The sequence below is a fragment of the Prionailurus bengalensis genome, chromosome C1 (genome assembly GCF_016509475.1).
Source record: "Prionailurus bengalensis isolate Pbe53 chromosome C1, Fcat_Pben_1.1_paternal_pri, whole genome shotgun sequence".
NCBI classification, from domain to species: Eukaryota; Metazoa; Chordata; class Mammalia; order Carnivora; family Felidae; genus Prionailurus; species Prionailurus bengalensis.
Genome location: NC_057345.1, coordinates 157,599,700 through 157,622,763, shown reverse-complemented (window position 1 = coordinate 157,622,763; position 23,064 = coordinate 157,599,700). Strand labels below are relative to the sequence as shown.

Sequence of the window (23,064 nt, the reverse complement as noted above, 5' to 3'; positions counted from 1 at the left end):
ATGAGCTTATTTAAAATAAATGGAATAAGGCTTTACATGTAAAGAGGGTGTGTTGGGTACTGTGAGCAAGTCTCTTCTTAACCTTTTCCACAGTCTGTTTTCCTGGAAATAATATTAAATAAACTTTGAGGAAAGTGTGACAGCTGCCTAGACTAGTAAATGTTTTTGCTCAAACACAGGCATTTGATTCCTTTTTGTCTGTGAGATATAAAGATCTACTTAGGTCCCTAAGAGGAAAGTTGAGATCAGTGTGATGGTTCTGAAATGTTAGTGCTCTCTGTGTTGCTAGAAGAGAATGCTCCCTTTAGATGCCAAAACCCAGTATTTGCAGAATTAGACTTTCAGCAGGCCAGCCTAAGTGTGTGTGGAATGACTGCTCCCACAGCACCAGCGATGCATTCTGTCCTCCAAGTAGAACCACAGGCTGTACTTCCCTGTCCATGGGCCCTAATGAACTTGGTGCTCTTTCTGACAGGTAACAATTCTATTTTGGAATCGGAAAATAAATAATTTTAATGTGCAATTTCCTACCTCATGATTTTGTCTTCTTGGAACAATGAACCACTCTGACAGAAATTTCTGGTAGTTTAGTAGACAGTTTGATTAAATTATAATATGTACCCTAGAAGAAATGTAATCTATCTAGTAAAAGTAGTGTATACAAAGAGTGGAACAACATATAAAATGTTTACAGCTTTAAGTAATAGAGACAAGATCGAAGATAGTATGGAAAATATTGATACTATGAAAAAATAGAAACAGGAAAATTAGTTGAAGAGAATGTATAGAATAAATAATAACTGCATTAGAATAGTGGGATTTTTTTCTTTTTCATACTTTCAGTAAGGTGGTTTACCAAAATGAGAGTATACCAACGGTTACTTAAAAATGAAAGCTAATTGAATGAAGGTCATCCACTGGTCTGAGCATCTCTTCCTCTCTGACTTCCATTTCCCTACACAGTCCTTCAATCAAAAAGTAACAAGTGCTCCTGTATCAGAAAAAAGAATTAGGGGGTTGAGTTGACTGCAAGCTTACTATGGGTCTGGCTGTCCCAAGCTCTGCTGATTTAGAGGTGATGAACCCACCAAGCACATCTAGACTATTGTATTAAGTATGAGAACATCTATATTACAAAGGATATTGACCAATTATATTGGCAAGGAGGAACTCTGACAAATGAATGCTGAAAACATTGATTCGCTTGCTCCATCATTCTTGTATTTAAGTGGTCATCTATACCTATCCCAATCTCCACTGCCACTACATTGAATACCCTGTTATCACTATCTACTCTGCTTCAGAACCTTCAGTTATTCCTTATATTCTACACCAGCCACTTTCTAATACCATCTTCAGCCAAATGAACTTTCGAGGCATTTTTATCTCTTCTGTCTTTGCTTATGCAATCCTGTCTATCTGGTGCGTCTGCCCTTTTCCTTGATTAGCTTTTATTTGCCTTACTTTATTCAGCTTATATGTCACCTGTTCTATAGCATTTACTACAAATCCTCCATAGAGTGATGTGCTTTCTCAAAGACTCTTTCAACATATTCATTTCATACCTGTTACATAAGTAATCACATTATATCATTAGGATTTACTTCCAATGTTTGTTTCCTTTGTACCCACACATTCAACTCATCTGAGAGAGGAGTCCTGCCTTATAAATTCTGGTATACCCCCACTTAATGATTTTTGACACAATAAATGCAGTAAATATTTGTTGAGTGAAAAAACAACCATTTATCAGTTACTATGTGAATGAGTGACTGAATCAATGAACTCTCAACAATAATTTTCCAGAATAGTAGAATACGAACCTCTGAAAATCTGCTCCTCCATGAAAGCAATGAGGTCATTGGAAAAAACTGTCAACTGTCAAAGTAAACTTTTAAAAAAAAAAATAAGAAACTTTTTCAAAGCTCTGTAAATGAACTAAAGGCTTGCCACAATCGGAGAGTTTATTTAAGAAATAGGACTGGATCTTTAAAGGAACAGTGAACTTTGTGGGGTTTTCATTTGCCAATTCCATCCACCTCTTCCTAGCTCTGCAGTAGTCTTGAAAAATAACATGTTTGCAGTTATGGTAGCTATGGAAACCAGCAGCTTAACAAGCCACCGGAAGAGGCATACTGGGTTTGGAATACTCCCCAAATATCCCATTACCAAGGAATTGTTACTATTTGACCTGACAGCTCGCTGAAGAACTCCATTATCAGGGCTTGCTTTTATTGAACCTGATGCAGATTTCACTCTCTGAAAGCAACCCTACCCAAAGAGTGTTTGTCAGATAAAACCAGTGGAAACTACTTAACATTACTGCTGCCTGAGGTAATGTTACCAGTTGGGACTCACAAGAAACTGACCAAATTCTTAAGAGAAACCCTGTAGATTGAGATGTCCATAGCAGGCTTTGAAAAGTTCTGGCATATTCCTGGAAGTCTAAAAGGCCATGCACATACCAGATTATGGTGCCCAGAAATGACCTAAGAAGGCCTGATGGTCATAACTCTGGCTAGCTTGGAAGCTCTGTGCAAGCAGGAAGTGAAGGCTAAGGTGGAGTTGTACAGTGCTTGCCAGAGCTTTGAAAGCATGTCTCTCCCACTTCACACACAGAGCTCCTCTGCAAAGACTGGAAAACATATTGGTTCAAGGCATTTAAGGACATCTCTGTCCAATAACTAGCTGGCCACTAACCTTACTGATTAGAGGCTTCAGTGGCCATACATGCTAAAGAATATAAACTATATAAACTTAGTCCATGAAGTTCAGTAAACAAAGAAATAGTTTAACAACCACCACAACAAAGAGCAGTAACAATAGACCCTGGGGAGGAGACAAAAGTCGAATATCTAGAATTGGCCAACTGTATTATTTAAAATGTCCAGTTTCAACATGAAAAGAATATGCAAAGAAACAGGAAAGCATTTCCCATTTAGAGGAACAAAACAGTCAATTGAAACTGTTCCCAAGGATGCCATGTTGAACTTACTAGATAAAGACTTTAAACTAGCTATTATAAATACATTTAAAAAACTGAAAGACACTATATCTAAAAAAATAAACAAAAATATGAGTACAGGGCACCTGGGTGGCTCAGTTGGTTGGTTAAGTGCCTGATTCTTGATTTAGGCTCAAGTCATGATCTTGTGGTTCATGAGACTGATCCCCATGTCAGCCTCTGTGCTGACAACACAGAGCCTGCTTGGATTCTCTCTCTCTCTTTCTCTCTCTGCCCCTTCCCTACTCACACACTCTCTCTCTCAAAATAAACAAACATTGAAAAATATATATGGTAACAATGCTTCACCACATAGAGTATCAATAAAGAGAGAAATTATGAATAAGAACCAAATAGAAATTATTTAAGAGTACCTGAAATGTTTTCCAGGATAGGCCGTACACTTGGCTATAAAATAATTACAATAAATTTAAAATAAATGAAATAATTCAAAACATTTGTATTCAAAAATATATAAAAATGATTCAAAATAATTCAAAACAATTCAGTTTAACTGGAAACCAATAGAAAGATACTGAAAATCTTCAAATATTTGAAAATAAAGTAATATTCTTTTAAATAATACAAAGCCAAAGAAAAATCACAAGCAATATTGAGAATATTTTGAACTAAATGAAAACAAAACCAAAACATATCAAAATGTATGGGTTATATCTAATTTAGTGATTTAAGAGAAATATATAATCCAAAGAAGCCTATATTAGAAAATAAGGAAGGTCAGGTGCCTGGGTGCCTCAGTGGGTTAAGCGTCCAACTTCGGGTCAGGTCATGATCTCACGGCATGTGAGTTTGAGCCCTGCTCAGGTCATGATCTCGCGGTTCATGAGTTCGAGCCCCCTGTTGGGCTCTGTACTAACAGCTTGGAGCCTGGAGCCTGCTTCGGATTCTGTGTCTCCCTCTCTCTCTGCCCCTCCCCCACTCACACGCTGTCTCTCTCTCTCTCTCTCAAAAATAAATAAAACATTAAAAAAATTTAAAAAAGGAAAAGAGGGTCTAAAATTAATAATCTGACTTCACAAAACCCCCCAAAACTTTAAAGAACGACAAAACAAAGCAAATAAACAAAACTAAACAGTAAACAGAAGGATAGAAATAATACAGACCAGGGTGGAAATCAACAAAATAGGGAAATAAAAGCAATAAGGAAAGAATCAATGAAGCCAAACTTGGTTCTTTGTAAAGACCAATAAAATTGATGAGCCTTTATCTAGACTGAGAAAAACGAAAGAAAGGACACAAATTACCAAAATCAAGAATCAAATAAGGGATACCACTACCAGAACAAAACAAAATTAAAAAGGATTATAGGAAAGAATATGAAAAATTTGTGCCAGAGTGGTATATCCATACAATAGAATATTTACTTAACCACAAAAGAATGTGCTACAACATGGGGGAACCTGGAAAACATCCTGCAAAATGAAAGAAGCCAAACACTAAAGACCACATACTTCATAACTGTATTTATGTGAAATGTCCATAATAGGTAAACCCACAGAAAAAGAAAGTGGATTAGCGGTTTCCAGGGGCTGAAGGGAGAAGAATGGGAAGTGATTGCTGATGGGTATAGGGTCTCTTTCTGGAGTGATGCAATGTTCTGAAATGAAAGCAAATATTTTTCTAAATTTTTATTTTAGAGAGAAAGAGAGAGGGCATGTACATGGGAGAGGGGCAGAGAGAAAGGGGGAGGGAGAGAGAGAGAGAGAGAGAATCCCAAACAGGCTCCACCATGCTCAGTGCAGAGCCCAATGTGGGGGGTTGATCCCATGACCTTGGAATCATGACCTGAGCTGAAATCAAGAGTTGGATGCTCAACCTACTGAGCCACCCAGATGCACCTGAAATATTCTGAAATTAGATAATGATCAACCTACAACTATGTGAATATGCTAAACGCCCTGAATTGTATACTTTAAAAGAACCAACTTTATTTTATGTGAATTATTTGTTAATAAGGAAAAAGTTTACATGGTTAGAACAGAAAACTAATGAAGAAAATGAAATTCCCATACCCTCACCCCACCAAAAAAAAAACAAAAAAAACAAAAAAACCAAAACCCTCCAGGGGTTTAATTTGCTTCTCTAGAGTTCATTTTCTTTTTTTTTTCCAACATTTATTTATTTTTGGGACAGAGAGAGACAGAGCATGAACGGGGAAGGGGCAGAGAGAGAGGGAGACACAGAATCGGAAACAGGCTCCAGGCTCCGTGCCATCCGCCCAGAGCCTGACGCGGGGTTCAAACTCATGGACCGCGAGATCGTGACCTGGCTGAAGTCGGACGCTTAACCACTGCGCCACCCAGGCGCCCCTCTCGAGTTCATTTTCTACAGAGCATTTCATATGGTTTAAACTGAGCTCAAGCCTTACTATTGCCCTCCTTAAAACCCTTTGAAGTTTTTCTAAGTGTAGTATGTGGCCAATTTGGGATTCTTAGGAACATAAGATTCCCAAAAAGATTTATTGCTAAAAATACAAATATTACTCTGTTAGAATAAAAATTCTCCTCTTTCAGTTTTTTTTTAATTTTTTTTTAAGTTTATTTATTTTTGAGACAGAGAGAGACAGAGCATGAACGGGGGAGGGTCAGAGAGAGAGAGGGAGGCACAGAATCGGAAGCAGGCTCCAGGCTCTGAGCCATCAGCCCAGAGCCTGACACGGGGCTCGAACTCACGGACCGCGAGATCATGACCTGAGCTGAAGTCGGACGCTTAACCAACTGAGCCACCCAGGCGCCCCTCTCCTCTTTCAGTTCTTATACATGGTAAAATCTAAGAATTGCTGAGTTTGATTTCAATCTAAAAATCAGTAGTTTGTCTTATAGGGACTTGTATGACTTGGTTCTCCTTCCCATTCCAGCATTATCTCTAATTCCACCTCCAGCTCACCATGTTCTACCCACATCATCTATCTTTCATTTCCTTGTATAGTTCATAGACAATTTATAAGCAAATGGGCATGGCTGTGTTCTAATTAAATTTTATTTATAAAAACAAGTGGTGGGCCATACTTTGCTGACGCCTGCTCTAATGAATAAAGATCTGATACTTCAAAAACAGGGGATAAAATATCTGATACTTTAAAAATGGTATAAAATTAATATCTGATACTTCAAAAACAGGGTATAAAATTAATAATTTTCTGAAAAGTGGCTGAAATCTCAGTCTTAAATATATCATTAGTTTGAAATTTGCCTCCTTTAGAACATAAGCTCTAGAAGAGTAAAGATTGAGTTTATTTTGTTCAGTAGTATATTCCCAGCTCTTAGCACGGTGCTCAGTATATATTTGTTGAATTAATGAATGAGATAAAGAACACATACTATCAAAACTATTGTAGGAACTGGCTATAGAACTGTGAACAAGAGAAAACCAGGAAGTGTAATGGCAAAGGTTTTTTTGTCTGATTTGTTTATTGCTATTTTCCCAGTGGTCAGAATGGTACATGGTACATAATAGGTGCTCAGTCAACATTTGTTAAATAAATGCATAACTGATTGAGTAAATGAATAAAGGTGGATGCAACCCCTGCCCTCATGGAATTCTTTTTGGGTGGGAGATAGAGATAGGTCAACGGGTAATTACCATGTATGATCATCAGGTTTAAAAAGACAGAAAGCAAATAGAATATAGCTCAGAGTTGGTAGAGAGGAGTGTCAGGGAAGGCTTCCAGCATAATGGGCTTGTGAACTGAGGATGAAAGATTAGGAGCAATTATCCAGGTGAATAGGTGGGAAAATGGCAGAAGGAAGAGGGAGGAAGAGAGGTTCAAGCAGAAAGGATAACGTGAAAAGCCTAGAGGCAAGTGAGGGAATGTATGGAGTGTGGCCAGAGCACAGAATGGTGAGAGATAATTCTTGAGAGGAAAACAGGATCTGGTAAACCTTTGTAAAAAGGCATTTGGCCTTCATTCTGCAGCCATGGGGAGCCTTTAGGTTGGGCGAAATTAACATGATCAGATCTGTGTTAGAAAGATTACATGTCATAGGATGAAGTTTATGGGAAAAAGAAAGGATGAAGGGACAGAATGATAATTATTTTCTAATACTTAAAGGAAGTCTAATGGCCTGTCCAGGAAGGGCACGGGTGGCCTTAGGAATGCATGAGCTCCCTGTATCTGGAGTTAAGTAAAGCAAAGGTGGATGAGCATCATCGGAACTGAAATTGGTTGAAGTAGGGCATAAAAGTCTCTTCTGACAACTTAGGTTTTATGATTTATGACTTTTCTCCTTAAAGGATGAAATCAATTAAAAGGAAAACTAAAATAAGGGAAAAATTAACTTTATTTTGAGAACTATTTGGGACGTTGGCATTTTCCTCAAGATAACAGAAAATTTTGTTAATTTAGTTATCTAGTAAGTGTTTACTGAGCACCTTCTTTGTCTACTTTTGGTGCTGAACATACAACGTGGACAAAGCAGTCTGCCTTCATGGAGACTATAAAGGGAGACATAGATCGGAATCAAATAAGGCTGGTTCCCAGATTTCTAATTTGAACAACTAGGGCTAATAGGTCCAATTACTGAGATGGGAAAATTGGAAATGGAGCAGATTTTGGGAGAAGATAAATAAGGTCTGCAAAATCTAAGGTTGGTAATCATTGTTTTGATCCATTCTGAAGGAGCTCATCTGCTCTTAAAACATGAAGGGCAATAACCCAGAAAATCTTCCTCTTATACCAATGGAATGATATTAGGGAATATTTGTGACTTCAGCATTCTATTTGGTGAAACTCTTATTTAGAGAGACTGTATGGTATTATCAAATGCATTTCTGAAGGATTTTGTATTTTAGAAACCCTACAACTCTCATACCATGATTGCCCCTACCTGCATGCTTTGAGTTAAGAAAGGGTGATAAACAATATCAATGTGTAGCATTTGACGGGAGACTTGAAGTTTGAGTAAAATGGAGGTATGATATGGGGAGATCACCCCAGACCATGGAGTAGATACCTTGATACAGAAGACTAAACAAGCCCTTGTTGAATGTTTCTGTGAAGTTTAATAAAGTTAAGTGAGAGATGCCTTCATCCTAGTTGGGCAATTGCTGAATAGTCTGGAGATTTTAAACCATGTCCAGTTGCCCATGCATAGCTGTGAACACAGATCGAACATGGCTGCTAACTCAGAATAGGGGGCAGGTTTGCTTGCTCAAAGCTCTTTAGCAAATTCTATTGCCCATTGTACAATCTGCTTCTCTTAATTTCATAGAAATATATTTTAATATTAAATTTTTAAAGCTATTTAGAGTTTTGTATCATCTTCCATTTGTTTGAAGGAAAGAAAGTATCAGCCCATAATGTAAATGAAACTTACTGGTTCTTAGTTGGGGTGGGGCTCAAACACAATTTACATTGCAGGGAGAATGGATTTAGTATTTGAGATACTCAAATATATAGACTACATATGCATTACTATGTTTCTTTTCTGGTTAGCAGACACTAATCAACCATGTTCTAATCCATTAAGTTTATTCATGAAAGAATAAAAATGCTGAGTCCATGGACCAGGTTATAAACAATGCTGGCTTAGTGATCATGGGATCACAAGTTCTTCCATAGTGAACTAGCTCCCACTAAAGCATCCAGGGATTAGGAATTCTAAGAAGCATATTCTGATTTTGAATAACAAGGAAGCTTGAGCTTTGAAAATAATATTGGGCAATCCACTCCTAAAATGTATAAACACTTGGTACTAACATTGTGCCTGATTCCTGGTTAGCCTTCAAGAAAAATATATTGAGTTAATGGTTGAATGAATGAATATGCCTCCATGGACTTCCACTGACATTCTATCATCTATCTAAGAGTAATAAAGCAAAATGATAGCTTATTCCACTGAAATTGATTTTATAGTTTATCAAAAACCTAATGTGAATGTTTTTATTTTGATTTTAAAGTTAGCTTTAAAGCTAAGGTTGCCTTAGGTCATACCTGCCTTCTAATATAGAGAAGAGTATCCAATGATCTCTCTGCTGAAAATATTAGGGATTTCACTTATTACTTAATCCATGTCTGTGGAAATCCAAGCAAATCCAGTCTCTGGGATTCAGTTATAGCACATGTGCCAAATTTAAAGCAAAAGAATGTAGCATTTCTAGTATGGGCATGAGAACGAACTAAGAATAATTATAAAGCAAAAGTAAGTGAAGGAAAACAAACAAGCAAAAAATCAAGGTGATATACAAGAAAATTCGAACTGACAATCACCACCTTAGAGAAAACCTTGACTGACAACTGCCTCTTGGGGACTACCCTTGTTTTAAACTTCTCTACCTAGAAAAAATTGGATGGAGAGTGGCTTGAAATCCATGACACTTAGATACTTTTCACAATGGCAAAAGCAAAGTAACATTGATCAACATAATCTGAAAACAGGTGACCTTTTCTTCATCTTCATGTCACCCTGAATTACTTTCTGTTCTCTTACTTCCCGTCCTTCCGGCCCTTTGCTCACTGTCTCTTTCAAACGTTCTCATTGTCCCTATTGCTGATGCTTTTCCTTTGTTACTTGAGTCATTTTCTCCTCTCTCCATTTGCCTTGAAAATAAAAAATGGATGCACAAAACCTTTATGAAGTGTGCCTTGTGTTCTTGGTGAAAAATATTTATTTTACTTACTTGTGGCTACATATGATCTAGGTTACTTCTTTTATTTGATGTTTATTTTTGAGAGAGAGCAAGCAGGGGACAGGCAGAGAGAGACGGAGACAGAGAATTCGAAGCAGGCTCCTCGCTGTCAGGCCAAAGCCCAACACTGGGTTTTTAGGAGTTTTTATGAGTTTTAAACTGAAGACTGCACTAGAGATTTAAACCTCACCTTAATCCTTAACGAATGCTAGTATCTCTAGACTCTAGCCTGAATACTAGGGTCTTGATACAAGAGCACTGTCATTGCCTGAGAGCTTATCAGGAAATCGGAACTTTGGTTGTACACTGAACTACTAATCTGCATTTTAACAAGATTCCCAGGTAATTACTAGGCACATTACAACATGAGAAGCATTGCTGTAGAGTGTATGTGTCCCTCATGCTGTTTTTCCTGCTCCAGGCTCCTGCTTTGCTCCCACAGCCATGCTGCTTATAGCTTGGATTGCCCGTAGGACTGAGGAGCATATTGTTACAAATGGCATGCTTTCCAAGTTAATTCAGATACTTCTGCGATAAAGTTTGAAGAAAACCTGTGGTTGTGAAGTTATCTTTTCCTAAAGGAAATGTGGACTAGCAAATGTTGACGAAACCAATAGAAAGGGAGCACAGGCAGATGCAGAAATAGAGCTTGTCTGAGTGTGGTTTGAGACAAGTGTGGAGACAAATCCCCAAGTGCAGAGAGGGCTTGCCTTTTTAATGAGCTACCAAGTGATGGATGCCTCTCCAGAGGATCCTTTGCTTCCAAGAGGGAAAAAGTATAATTGAACTTATAGATTGTTCTACTTTACAGAAACGTGTGTGTGTGTGTGAGCTCTGAAGGATAGAAGCTCTGCTAAAAGTTCCTACTGAGCTGGGCTAGACTCTGAGTGAGTGGGGTTATAGATTTTTGACTTGCACCTTCTTATTAATATTCATTAGATTTGGATATTCTCAAATCAATGTGGTTTGTTTTTAAGTTACAGAAGCTTTTACCTGTCCTTTCACATTGTTTAAGATTTTTTTGGTCTTCTCTTCCTCTTCAGGCTTTTCCTTTTCTTTGTACTAAATTGTCATAATGGGTTATCTGAAGAACTTTTATATGCATTAGACATTATGCATGATGACTACTGAATAAAATGCAAACCTTGTGTAAAATAGAAGTTTGGAACTTACCTGGCAGGTAAGTGAGTGCCAGGGGGTGGAGAAGGGGGCTGACTACAAAAGGGCAAGAGAATTTGGGAGGTGATGGAACTGCTCCATATCTGGCTGATGGTGGTGGTTATCCAAATGTATCATTTGTCAAAACTCATAGAACTGTACACTTAAAAGGGGTGAATATCAAAGTGTGTAAATTATGACTCCAAGAAAGTGGTGGGTGGGGTGTTCCAATCTGAAAACAAATGAAAATAATTACACGGACTTCATTGGAGTTGGGCTAGGGGTGGGACTTGGGGTGCATGTTCTTACCTTCAGAGGCAGCATGCTGCACTGGTTACAGACACAGCCTTTACAGCCAGAGGGCCTGAGCTCACTCTGTAAGTTACACAATTGTCTGTTGCCTCAGTTTCTTAATCTGTCACTTGAGATAACAGTAACACTACCTCAGTGGGGTTACTGTTAGGACTTAAGAAGCCAGAGGGATGGGCACTGAAAATTTAAGGCTTTGCAATGGGAGAGAGTCTGGTGTTTTCTTTTCCCTCACCGCATGCTTGGTGAGGTCATCCTTGTCTCTACTGAAAAATAGTCTTCATCACAAAAGCCCCACAAGTAACACTGCCCAGCCTGCCGTATCAGGCAGCCACTGCTGAGTAAACGCTCTGGAATAAACCTCAGAGAGAGAATAAATCACCTTTCACGCCATCCTCCCCCCAGGTGAGGACTGAGGTCATTGCAAGAGGCATAACAAATAGTCGACATAATGTACCAAACTAATAGATACTATAAGGAAAACTAAATGGAAAATTTTTCTTGAGTGCTGGGCACCTCTGGCTGAAGAGACAGTGGAGCCAGTGTTATTATAGATGTAGTTGAATCAATAATACTTTTTCATTCATTTCTTTTTCATTTCACAAAAATGCCTATTTTAACCAGCAAAGAAGTAAGGAGATATTATCAAGGGCAATTTTTCATGCTCACATGGATTATATTCTGGGACACATCGTTCTTCTAAATAGTCCCATTTTTTTTTTCTCTCAGAAATGTATTCAGTTCTCTTCCAGCAGTGTGAATTTATCTGGAAAGCTTTGACAATCAATTAAGTAAATGAGAAAATAGAATGCTTGTAATTATGATAATCAAGCTATATGAAACCCACCCTCTTAGGTCTAATACCCACACATCTTTAAGCAATATATTAATTAAGCTTTGGATAATTGTTACAATTAGAATCAAGTTTTTATAATTTTTAAAAATCACCCAGAGATAAAAAGGAAATATTTAAAAAATATATGCAGCTGTCGGTTTTTAATGCAATTCATCCTCAGTGACTACATTGTCATTTCCCCGGCTGCATAGAAACAATTCCAGTATGCTTTATCGATGTGACTTTTCATTTACAATTGGAGGAAATGTGTATGTAACACCTTGGTCAGATGTCTCCCTGTTTCTTTAAGTCAGAGGTTGGCAAACTCTTCCTGTAAAGGACCAAGTATTTTAAGCTTGCCGGCTAAGAGGCAAAATCGAAGATATCTGTGAACTTGCTTAAGAAACAGATCGCCACAGTTTCTGTACTAATGAAATTATAATAAAATAATAATTAAGTACATTTTTGGCAACACACATCTACTAATGAAAAGAGTAGAATTCTTACCATTGGGAAACCATGTTGCTTAGTTTGGGGTGCAATGTGAGTATCTCCCCTCATCGAGTCTTTGCCAATATTCATCCTGAAACCACTCTCAGAGCGTTGGCAGCAGTCTGGCTGTGGTTCACACAGGGTAGTCGGCCAGCCCCTGAGCAGCGTTCTCAACGTTAATGGGCCTGAGAATGGCCTAACCGGCTTGTTAATATAGATTGCCGAGTCACACCCCCAGGTTTCTGGTAAGTTCCAAGAATTTGCATTTCTAACAAAGTCCACTTGGTACTGATGCTCCTGGTTAAGACCAGGCTTTTACAATATTGCTCTTGATGTTGCTCCTTTAAAAAAAGTCACGCCGAATACAAATCTATATGTTTTACGTTTTCATTGTTTATGCCGCCTGTATTTTAGCTCACCTGATGGACTTAACTTTTTGAACTCTTGAGGTGCAGCGGCAGTAAATCCAGTTAAATTTCCGTTAAAAAGTAAAGAGCTATTTAAGTGAATTCAGGATTGATAATAAGAGGAACTTTTGTCTCTTAAATAGCTATTAGTCTCTTGTTTCCAAAGTCAGGCATCAGCAATCAGCATCTACCTGTCTGCCGTTAAGAATGCCTGAATAGCATTTTTCCAGTACGAGCAAACTTTTAAAATAGTATGCAATATTCCAAAAGATATATGTGGGTGACACATAAGAATGACAGTTTTATCTTGATTTAATAGGTCCTAATTCACCAAGCATGTTATCAATATACTGCTCTCTGAATTATAATTTGTTGACATGTTCAACCTGTCAGAATTTAAAAGAGACTTTCCTGAGGCCTCCAAGGGTCAAGGGAGATCCCAGTTTCCTAAATCCTCAGGCAGCCCATAATCTCCGGACCAAACCATCTCTAAGTTGACTGCATTAGGCTCTTGGGATGAGCTCTGAGTGATTTGAACTATTACCTGTATTGAGGTCGGGGAGAAGGTTAATGATAAACAACAGGGCATCAGCTAATTTTAATGATCGCATCTCGCCAAAGAGGTTTTTTTCCAGAAAAGAAGCACAGTGGAAAATATGTTCTCCTTCTGTTTATTTGTCCCAATGGTTTAAAAAAATCAGCTTTACGGAACCATAATCTTCCTCATGACAGATGGGCTTATACATTGGCATCGTGCTTTCAATCCACAGTTTACATTTCAAGAGGAAGGTGAAGAAACTGAATGTAAAGACATCTATTTTTCAGTGTTATAACATTGATACAAAAAATAGTATTCTGATTAGCAGCTTGATTGGCAACCCATGTAACCCTAAATAGTACTACAAACCTGGAGAGTGCACTTTTACAGACAAGTACGTTTGGCGAAATAGTATGTACAATTTTGACAAATAAATACATAAATAAACAATCATTCATATATAACGATATACCTAAATGTCAATTATCATCAACAAGCGTTTCTAGTAAATTACTTCTTTCATTCACAAGTTACTTTGTTGCTTATAAAAACTATCCTCACCTTTACAGAAGAAATGACAGAATCAATTCCCCCACTAAACCCACTTATTAGGAAAGGTAGAAAATGAATTCCAGAAGCTTTATGTAAATGTTCCATTGTCTTTTGATAGAAGAGGTTTGACTGAAAAACTCCTTCCTCAGCTTCTCTGTAAAGAGTTTGTTTCCCCCATATCATCACACAAAGGGGTTTTGTTCTTCTGATTTTAATCCAAATCGAAAACGATGTTCATTTTTTTGATTCCCGTTATTTAAAAATACAATATTATATATCGAAACTGGCATTTGGTTCAATAGAAGAAGACCCAAAGCCACGCAAACTAACCAGCAAAGATAAAACTTTTTTTTTCCAAAAACAAACTTAAAAAGGAAAATTTAAGAATACAGACGTTAATTATTGATACCTTTTGTTATCCAATGCATAATGAACACAACAGGTAGGGGGACAGTCAGAAGGTTTTTATAAAAATTCTCTGAACGACTCCTGGTACAACATTGAAACATTATTTTATGTAAGAGAAATGATAATACATTAAAAAATGGCTTAAATAATTGAAACCATAATTTGGCTGGCACCATAAAATTAAGAAAAGTAGAAAATTAGAGCTTTTTCATGATCACTTGACTTAAACTTTTTTTTTTTTTGAACATTCAAAAAATGAAGGGCAATCATGCTTTCAGCTATTAAAACACTGGACAAATGGCTTTGCCTCACCGAGCTCCATGCAGAAGAAAATGTACATAACAAGCAGATTCTAGCTATACATACAGGGGAGAAGGGAAAAATGCCTTTAAAATATATACATATGGTCTTTGATGAATATTTACATGTTTGTCACATGGGCACTACCTAGCATAAAAAAGTTAGGAAATAGTTCTTTAAGACATATGATTCTCTGATTTTTGCTCCTTTTAAAGATTAGGGCTCTATTTATAGTGGATACACACACACACACACACACACACAGAAAACAATTCATAGATGTACATATACGATGTTCGTAATGTGCAATTCCTTGACGCGAAGGTGGCTTGACTGAGCATAAGGTAAATGCAAAATGGTAGTATAAGACAGAGGCTTGATTCAGCTATGTGACTGAAACGCAAACCAAGCACAAAGTCATGAGACTTTCCAATGACTGGAACTCACAGCAGTTGAGGGGTGGGGGTTAGAGAGGGCTCACCTTGTGCTGATCCATCTCTCCCCAGGCTACCTAATGCTGTTTTCCAATCAAACTCGGCAGTCCAGCTGTTTGATGAAGATGTATTGAAGGACAGGAAGGCCTGTCTCATATTGCATTCTTTGGGGCTGGGGATAAAAGATCCAGTGTTTTCAAGAAATAGGCCATGACTTCCATTTGTTCATTGTGTTTACTTGTTTGCTATCAACTTCTAGGGGGGGCTTCCAAAGGTCAGGTTAAAAGAAAAGTTATATTCTTTCAGTTGCAGGGCTTTCTTTGAATGAAAACAAACAAACAAAAAGAAGTTTTCTAATGAATAGATGATGTGCAATGTGGGGGTTTGCTGAGTGCCTGTTCTTCTGATAGAGGGGGGCTAGCTTTACCGGTCACTCTTCAAAGTTCTTATTGAGAATTCAGATCACTGTTTCCTGAGATCCAAGTTGATGGGATATAATACATTTTGCAAAGCATGTGATTCATTTATTGTAATACACTTCCAGCCAGAGGCTCCTCCCTGAAGAAACACAGCTGCCTTCACTTGCAGCACCCTGGGAAATCAAGGCAATGCACTGAAGTAAAAACTTGTTCATTGAAGCCAGAAGAAATGGTAGAGAAATTGAAGCTTCTCCAAACACCTAAGATATCCAGGGAAAAGTCAAAAAATCTTAGAAGAACCAGATGCACGAACAGTTCATATTCGATCTTTCTTTTGGCAGATTTTACATTTAAGCTGATGTTACTACTACTGATTACAATGACCATCATCGTAATGAATTATTTTAGCATTTGGCATAACGCATGACACATTGCATTAGCACCTTGTAAACTAAGGATCTCAAGAGTCTTAGGAAATGCAATTTGCTCTCACAGCACCTGTGAGGTAGGTGTTTTTTCCATCCATTTTATACATGAGCATACTGAAGCACAGCAAGGTTAAGATGCCTGCTCACATGACCCAGCAAAGATGATGGTATCAACAGGAACTGATTCCAAGCTTCTCCACCCTTCCTTCCCGTGAACCTCAATCACAGAGCTTGGAGCTCCCAGAATGCCTCCCAACAGCATTGCTGCTGGAGGTGCTTGGATGTTTCAGATGTTAGAGTATTACATCTATCACCTACAGAGCTAAACCATCCAATAACATTGGTACCCATTGAAAGATTCTCTCACATGCTTTGCAAATGTGTGGGCGTGGCATCTCATACTATTGCTAAGTTTGCTTATGTTAATTTTAATGCAGACATAAATTTGTATTTTCTCCATGTAATTTATTGTTTTTCTGCCCTCCTTCCAACTTATTTCTACACATGTGCCTGCCTCTGTCAGAAATTGTAAAATGCACTTAGCAACACTGTATGGAGGCAGGCAGGTGAGATTACATTTGGCAAAATCTCCTTGGAGGCACCAGGTAATGTTTGTTCTGAAAGGGGGAAAAAAAAAAAGCTCTTGTTTATTTTGTTAAGTAGCATTTTATATACATTCCACCCAATGACCAGGTTTAATCCTTGGATGAGCAGGCAGAGTTGTCTTCCAAACATACAGGATATTTGATTTTCAAGTTTAGATTTCCATTTATTTAACTGCAGCCTTCCTGCCAGGCCTAAGTTCATTTCTTGCTGGAATGGCAAACTCTGTACATGTCCCATGGCAATATATGTAAAAATTCAATATAACAGCACACACAATGTTAATAATCACATCGAGCGTGTCTTCCTGACTGCGTATTATTTCTGAATTATTTCTGAAAAAGCGCTATTTACTTATTCATTTTTGCAGAGCTGATATGAAGACATTACAGTGAGTTTCAGTTTCCCAGAACCAGATTTTTATCTCAGATGCACAGTATGTAAATCCTAGCAGTTTTCAGGAAGTTGCTTTTTCAGATAAATGCAATGCCTTAGGACCTGAGAATGAAATCTGGCCCTTCAAACTCGTGTATTGTTTCTATGACCAGAGCCTGACATTTGTAAATTGGTAATCGAAGAAAGAAAGTAGGAGTAGGAAGAAAACCCTTTTTACAAAACCCCTTTGCCAGTTCATTTCCCTTGGTGACACCTGTTAAATACCAACACCTTAGGCCCCATTTCTTAAAAAAGAAAAGAAATGTATTTACATTGGTAAAAATCCTAACATCTGAGATGTTTCTTGCTTGACATGTCATTCCAGATTCTGTGCATTTCTTCCGGAGAGATCTGATGCACGGTGATAACTCGGCGATACCTACACAAACTATAGGCCATTTTCCAGTGATTGAAGCCACTGTTCTGGAAAGGATGTATGCCCAGTTTTCGAAGACATAGTCCCACATATACATCTTCAAGGTGAAGCAGCCTTGTGTGGAGTGAAGTCTTATAAATGAGTTCAGCCACATCAGCTGAAAAGATATAGCCAGTCCCCGAACAGAATGGTGGGTAGTTACTGTCAGGGTACAAATCCCTGGGCATATACCACTTACTGCGGACGTCCCGGATTGGTCCTCCATTGATGACATAGCCAGTAAAATACCTTCTCCTTGGCTTGGTGGAGGGTTTTAGTAGTTTATAAATAAGGTTGTCCATGTTTACAAAAATGTCACTGTCTGTTTTCATGACATACTTGGCTTTTGAACAAAAAGTGGCCACCCATCTCATTCCCATTAATGTCTTAAGGGTAAGGTTATGGTAGGAGTCAATAAAGTCCTCCACAATAATGTCGTGGAAGATTTGGCTCTCTTGCTCCACCATCTGATTCAGAACAGGATCAGCGTTCTTGCCCAGGAGGAAGAGAGTGGCTATCTTGATCCCTTTGAAGTTGTTCTCATCCCCCACGTCTCTCGGATTGCCTGGCGGGCATCGAATTCTTTGTGGGTGGTGCTGATGAGGATAACAAGGAAAGGAATGTTCTTTTCACATTTGGTGGGTTCATTTATAAGAAATTCAAAAGAATGTGGGTTTATAGGTCGAGTTCTTATGTTGCCAAAGGTGAAGTTTTTCCTGGCGACTGTTAGGTGGCTGAATGGCTTGGAGCCAGTGTAGGAAGAAGTGGGACGAGTTATACTCAGATACCAGAGGGCACTGGCCCAGCACACGACTGTCAAAACATATAGACAGGACACCTTTGAAGCCATTGTCTTGAGAGCACGTCTATTCCAAATATTGAAGAATATGCCTTCTTGGCATTAGTTTCTTTTCATCTTGCAAAGGCAGCATATTACTAATAAATCTTAAAGTTCGATAGAGAAGCGTGAGTGCGGGATTGTCCATGGGTCTTCGTGGCAGTCTGGCATCTGTGCATTCCCTCTACTTTCTTCCAAACTTGTTGGAAGGTTCCATCCCTCCCAAGTCTTCCTCTTAACTCTGCAAAATCAATAAAACACGGTTTTCATTAAGATTTATTCAGTTACTTTACATCCCCACATAAACAGAATAAGGGTGTTAGAATTACCCATGGTGACTAAAATAAAAAACATAATCATTCATTTCCACCACTACTGAAAACTCCCTAACACAACCTGCCTCCTTTTTCTCCCCTTGATAGAAATTATTTATGTATATTTATACCCAATTAATAAATATTAGATTATAAACTCTAGAAGAATATGAAGTAAACTGAACATTAGTAATTAAAACGAGTTTTCCCTCGTCACAAGAGGACTTCTTTGCTGTTAAATACCTTCGGACACTAAAGGCTTCTTTCAAGCAGGAGAGTCTCACATAGGGCCTTGTATCTCTTTTCCACGTTTCCAAGTCTGAGCTTTCGTTCACTTAATTCTGATGAAATAATCAGTTCTCAACATCTCTTTGCTTTCTCTAGCCCTGTGTTTGAAAATGTGCCCATCGCCACTGGAAAATCTCTGCTAAAATGGTCTCTCTAGGCTCTGACTCACAAGTAATTCTTTACTTTTCCTCACTTTTCCCTAACTTTGGCTTTCACAAATGATAGTCCTTTATTATCAGTTTTCTAGGAGGCATCCTATGAAGAAGAGCCTTTTCTTCAGGCATGGACACCATCACCCAAGTGTCCTTTCAGACAGCTGGCAGCATGCATTTTGTAGTTGATCTAAATGGTATCACTTTTTGTGGTTTTCAACAATTCACCCTGATGTTCCCTTGATGAAATTACGTTGGCCCCTTTCAATTCTTTTTCTGTGGTTACACTTGTCAGTAAACATAGCAGGAGTATAATGAGAGACACAATTGAGCTTAGGGCCACAAATCCAATGAAGATGGACACAACACTTTAATTGGTGTTCAAATTAAAAAGTTGTCCTTCAGAATGCTACTCCTTTCTAGAACCTGAGTTGCTATCACACCAGTAAAACAATACATGCCAGGCTACAAAGTCTATTCATGTTAATAAAAACTGTCTCTTCCTTCCCAGTTAGAGCAAAACATGGTATCCCTGGAAGACGGAGATAGCAGATAATGGATATCAATTTCAACAAAGTCTGCTTTGAAGAAAACTATGCACTTAAACATACAGACTGTGTTGAAAGGACTCAACTGTGATTATAGATGGAAAATCATGCTTCCATGCACAATATTCATAATGCAATGAAAAGAAGTGATGGGCAATAGCAGAGATAATACACATCATCTTGTCAAAGCCAAGGGCTGACTGTGAATATATGATCCATATGAGACCAGCAATAACTCAGTGTGGTTACCATTCTAACTAAATGAATATTAGAATGGCGTCAAGCAGCATGACTCCAGGCATAATCACACCTTCATCCAACCCGTAATAAGTACTCTCTAAATATAAGCTCCAGTATTCTTGGCTCCTGAAGGAAATGTCCACTCTAAGGTGCACCAGAGCTGATAAAAGGGATGTGATGTGCAGCAAGCTTTGATACTTTAAACAGTAAGCAAAAAGAAGGAAGAGAAACCAGCAGTAGAGTATAGAGAAGGGTTTCTCAACTTGGAATATACAGACATGGACTCCATTTGAATGCCAAAGGGATATGAGTGAGTCTCAAGATGGTAATCACAACCAAACTTTCTCCCTCATTATTCCAGGGCTTAGTATCCGATTCTTACAAGCCTACCGTGATCATCATACAGCCCTTGTCACTTTCCATACTTTCCTACTAAAGTGTGAGTCACCTATCACTAAGCTGGTATACCAAAAATAGTCACTGGAAGAGGTTCCTCTCAAGTTCTTTTCTCGAGCCACTAATCACATGGGTGCATGTAAAGCATTGGGAAAACAGAAATAGAACCCGTACTCCTCCTCAAGGAACTCATATTCCAGGAGGAAAGACTTCATGTACATGATCAAAACAGAGGGATAAAGGGGCACCTGGGTGGCTCAGTCTGTTGAGCATGTGACTCTTGATTTTGGCTCAGGTCATGATCCCACGGTCATGGGATTGAGCCCTGCATCTGGCTCCGGGCTAAGGCTGTTTACGATTCTCTCTCTCTCAAAATAAATAAATAAACTTAAATAAACTTAAATAATAAAACAAAACAAAACAAAACAAAACAAAATACATGTAGTACACCAGGCATCAGGCTACGTGCTGTGCACTCCATGGCCTGTATTGTATGGAGCTTAATTCCTTATGATGTTACAAGAGAGCTATTGCCTCCATTTTACAGTTGAGAGAATGGAAAGTCAGAGATATTAAGTAGCTTACTCAAGATCACACAGCTAGTGAATGAATAATTGAGTAGTCATCTCGAGCTTCGAAAGGGCTGTTAGGACAACAGGCAAAATCTTGCACAGGAAAATGCAGGGTGGCAGGGAGCATCTCATGCTGCTATTCTTCCAGCAATCTGCGCATTTATTTTCTTAGATGTATGTCCGCAGCTGGAATTTTTGCCTAGTTCATTCTGGTTTGTTACACACTGCATGACACCGATTCTGTGAAGATCCTCGATCACCAAAAACTGATGTCTTGCAAAGAGTACATTAAAGCTGGGGGCAGGGAGAGAGAGTGGCTACTGTGGAAGAGGCTCAGACACACTTTGCTTTCCCCTTTCTCTGATGTCCTCAAACACACACATGTGCTCATACTCACACACTGCAAGAATTGCTCTTACTACTGATTTTTTTTCAGACATGAGAACAAAAGTAAGCACACCATCAGTTACATCTTGGTCACCAGTAAATGCAAATTATCACCAATAAAAACAGGATTGGAAATGGGTGAAAGAACCAGCCTAGGATCTGAAGAGCAGCCAAGGATAACGTGCACCTACAGCGAGGGGTGTTAAAAAACATCCTTTTTGCTTACAAGAAAACACATGTCTCCGGTGGCCAAACGAACACAAAAATATACCTCTGGAACAGATAGCAATATAAGCAAAGGTAAGAGAGAGTAGTAGCATGCTGCATTTAACTCTAAAGCATGATTTTATGTATGTTGATTGAAGTAGTTAGTGATGGGCCAGATGTCCACGTTTTACTCCTTGAGCAATCCTAACTTGCTGTGAGGCTTTCTGGGCCTCGGTAGCCTTAAGCTAAAATAAGGACAAAAATAAAATCTACATTATTTCCAAACACATTATATGTGTTAACGATCATCACCAATCCTTTGAGTTTCTGAGGGAAATGTTGTTACACAGGGAGATAGTATTATGATATAAAGAACAGGTTCTAGTGGTGAGGAGAGGATTATGTCAGCTTATCAGTTCATGATTTGGGGTCCAGGTCACACACGTCAATCGATTCTTCTGAACACAGGATTGCGATCAGTTTTTTGGTTTAGCAAATGCACTGTACAGATTTTCACTAGAGAATTCTGTTTTCTTCCTGGAAAACACGAAGGCAAAAGTCCACTAAAAAGCAAAGAAAACGTCAGCTGAAAAGTTCTAGAGAAAGGAGCTGAATGTCACAAAGAGGAATCCTCTGGGGGGTTCTTTTAGTTTCATGAGATTTAAAAAAGTCCTGTTTAACAGACGCGTTAATGTATTAAAATACAAAGTTGCATATAGAACATTTGTCATTCCTTTTAGCAGTCCTACCACAACCACAGACACTGATGACACATTAACTTGTCATCCATTAAATACAAATCTCTCCAAATAACCTTCCTCTAGAACTCTTGAAAGATTTCTTCCCCAGGAGCCATCCTGTATCGCAGATTACCTCATTCACAAGACCCTTCAGGAGCTACCCACCTTCACCTTTCAGGAAGTTAATGGAGCAGAATTTTCAATTTAAGGAGCTCCTGATTCCCCTAGAAATCACATTGGATAGTCTGTTATTTTGAGTAGTGTATTTTTTAAAAAGCCCCTAAGTTGCCAAAATTCTTTTCTTGTATGGCCAGAAGTTAAGTCCTGCAGCAAGCGGGCAGAATCTCTTGGGTGAATTGTGCATAATTTGGGTGTCAAGTTCGGTCACTCTCCATCATATTCAGGCAGGTAGGAGTCAGCACTGATTCCCTACGCCCTGACTGTCACCGAAGGGGCCTGCAGTCATTCCAGCTTCCCTGCACCCATGGGCAAGGCTGTCCAGGCCCCGTCAACTCTCTGGTGTCTCAAGGAATATAATATCTCCATGTTCTGATTTCCCTTTGATTTTCAAGTCTACTTCATTTGTCCATGAGAAACGTGCGAAACACCTAATGCCAGGTGCGAAACACCTGATGCCTGCAGAGATGCCAGGCACTGCTCTCCACTCTGGTAGGACAGATGGGGGCTTACTTTCTAGGAAACGGCATACAATAAACGCATGATAAACGAATACAAAAATAGTTTCAGGTAGCGGCAACTGATGTAAATAAGTCAGGCAATGGGATAGAGACTGAGCAGAGGTGAGAGGGGAGCTACTTTAGATGAATCGGTCACTCTCTGAAGGGTGACATTTGAGCTGAGAATAGAAAGTCTTGTGCCCTTCAGTCTAGTCATTGAGTCTTTTACTAACTTTTTGGCTCTTTGCTTGGCTCTTTGGGATTAGTGTTTCATTAGGAAACACTTTCTTTTTGGTTTTTGAACTCTGCTCTTCTCTTGT

At 38.6% G+C, this 23,064-nt stretch overlaps 1 protein-coding gene across 1 annotated transcript in view; it reads right to left on the bottom strand.

Annotated features, from left to right (window-relative positions):
• Nucleotides 1-13,508: 13,508 nt before the first annotated feature.
• Nucleotides 13,509-23,064, bottom strand: part of B3GALT1 (beta-1,3-galactosyltransferase 1) — a 40,339-nt gene continuing 30,783 nt past the window's right edge. The window contains 3 exon segments of the mRNA XM_043576952.1: nucleotides 13,509-16,549; nucleotides 17,243-17,932; nucleotides 17,935-18,464. Coding sequence (XP_043432887.1) covers nucleotides 17,256-17,932; nucleotides 17,935-18,235 — 978 coding nt within the window. The 5' untranslated portion in view covers nucleotides 18,236-18,464 and the 3' untranslated portion in view covers nucleotides 13,509-16,549; nucleotides 17,243-17,255.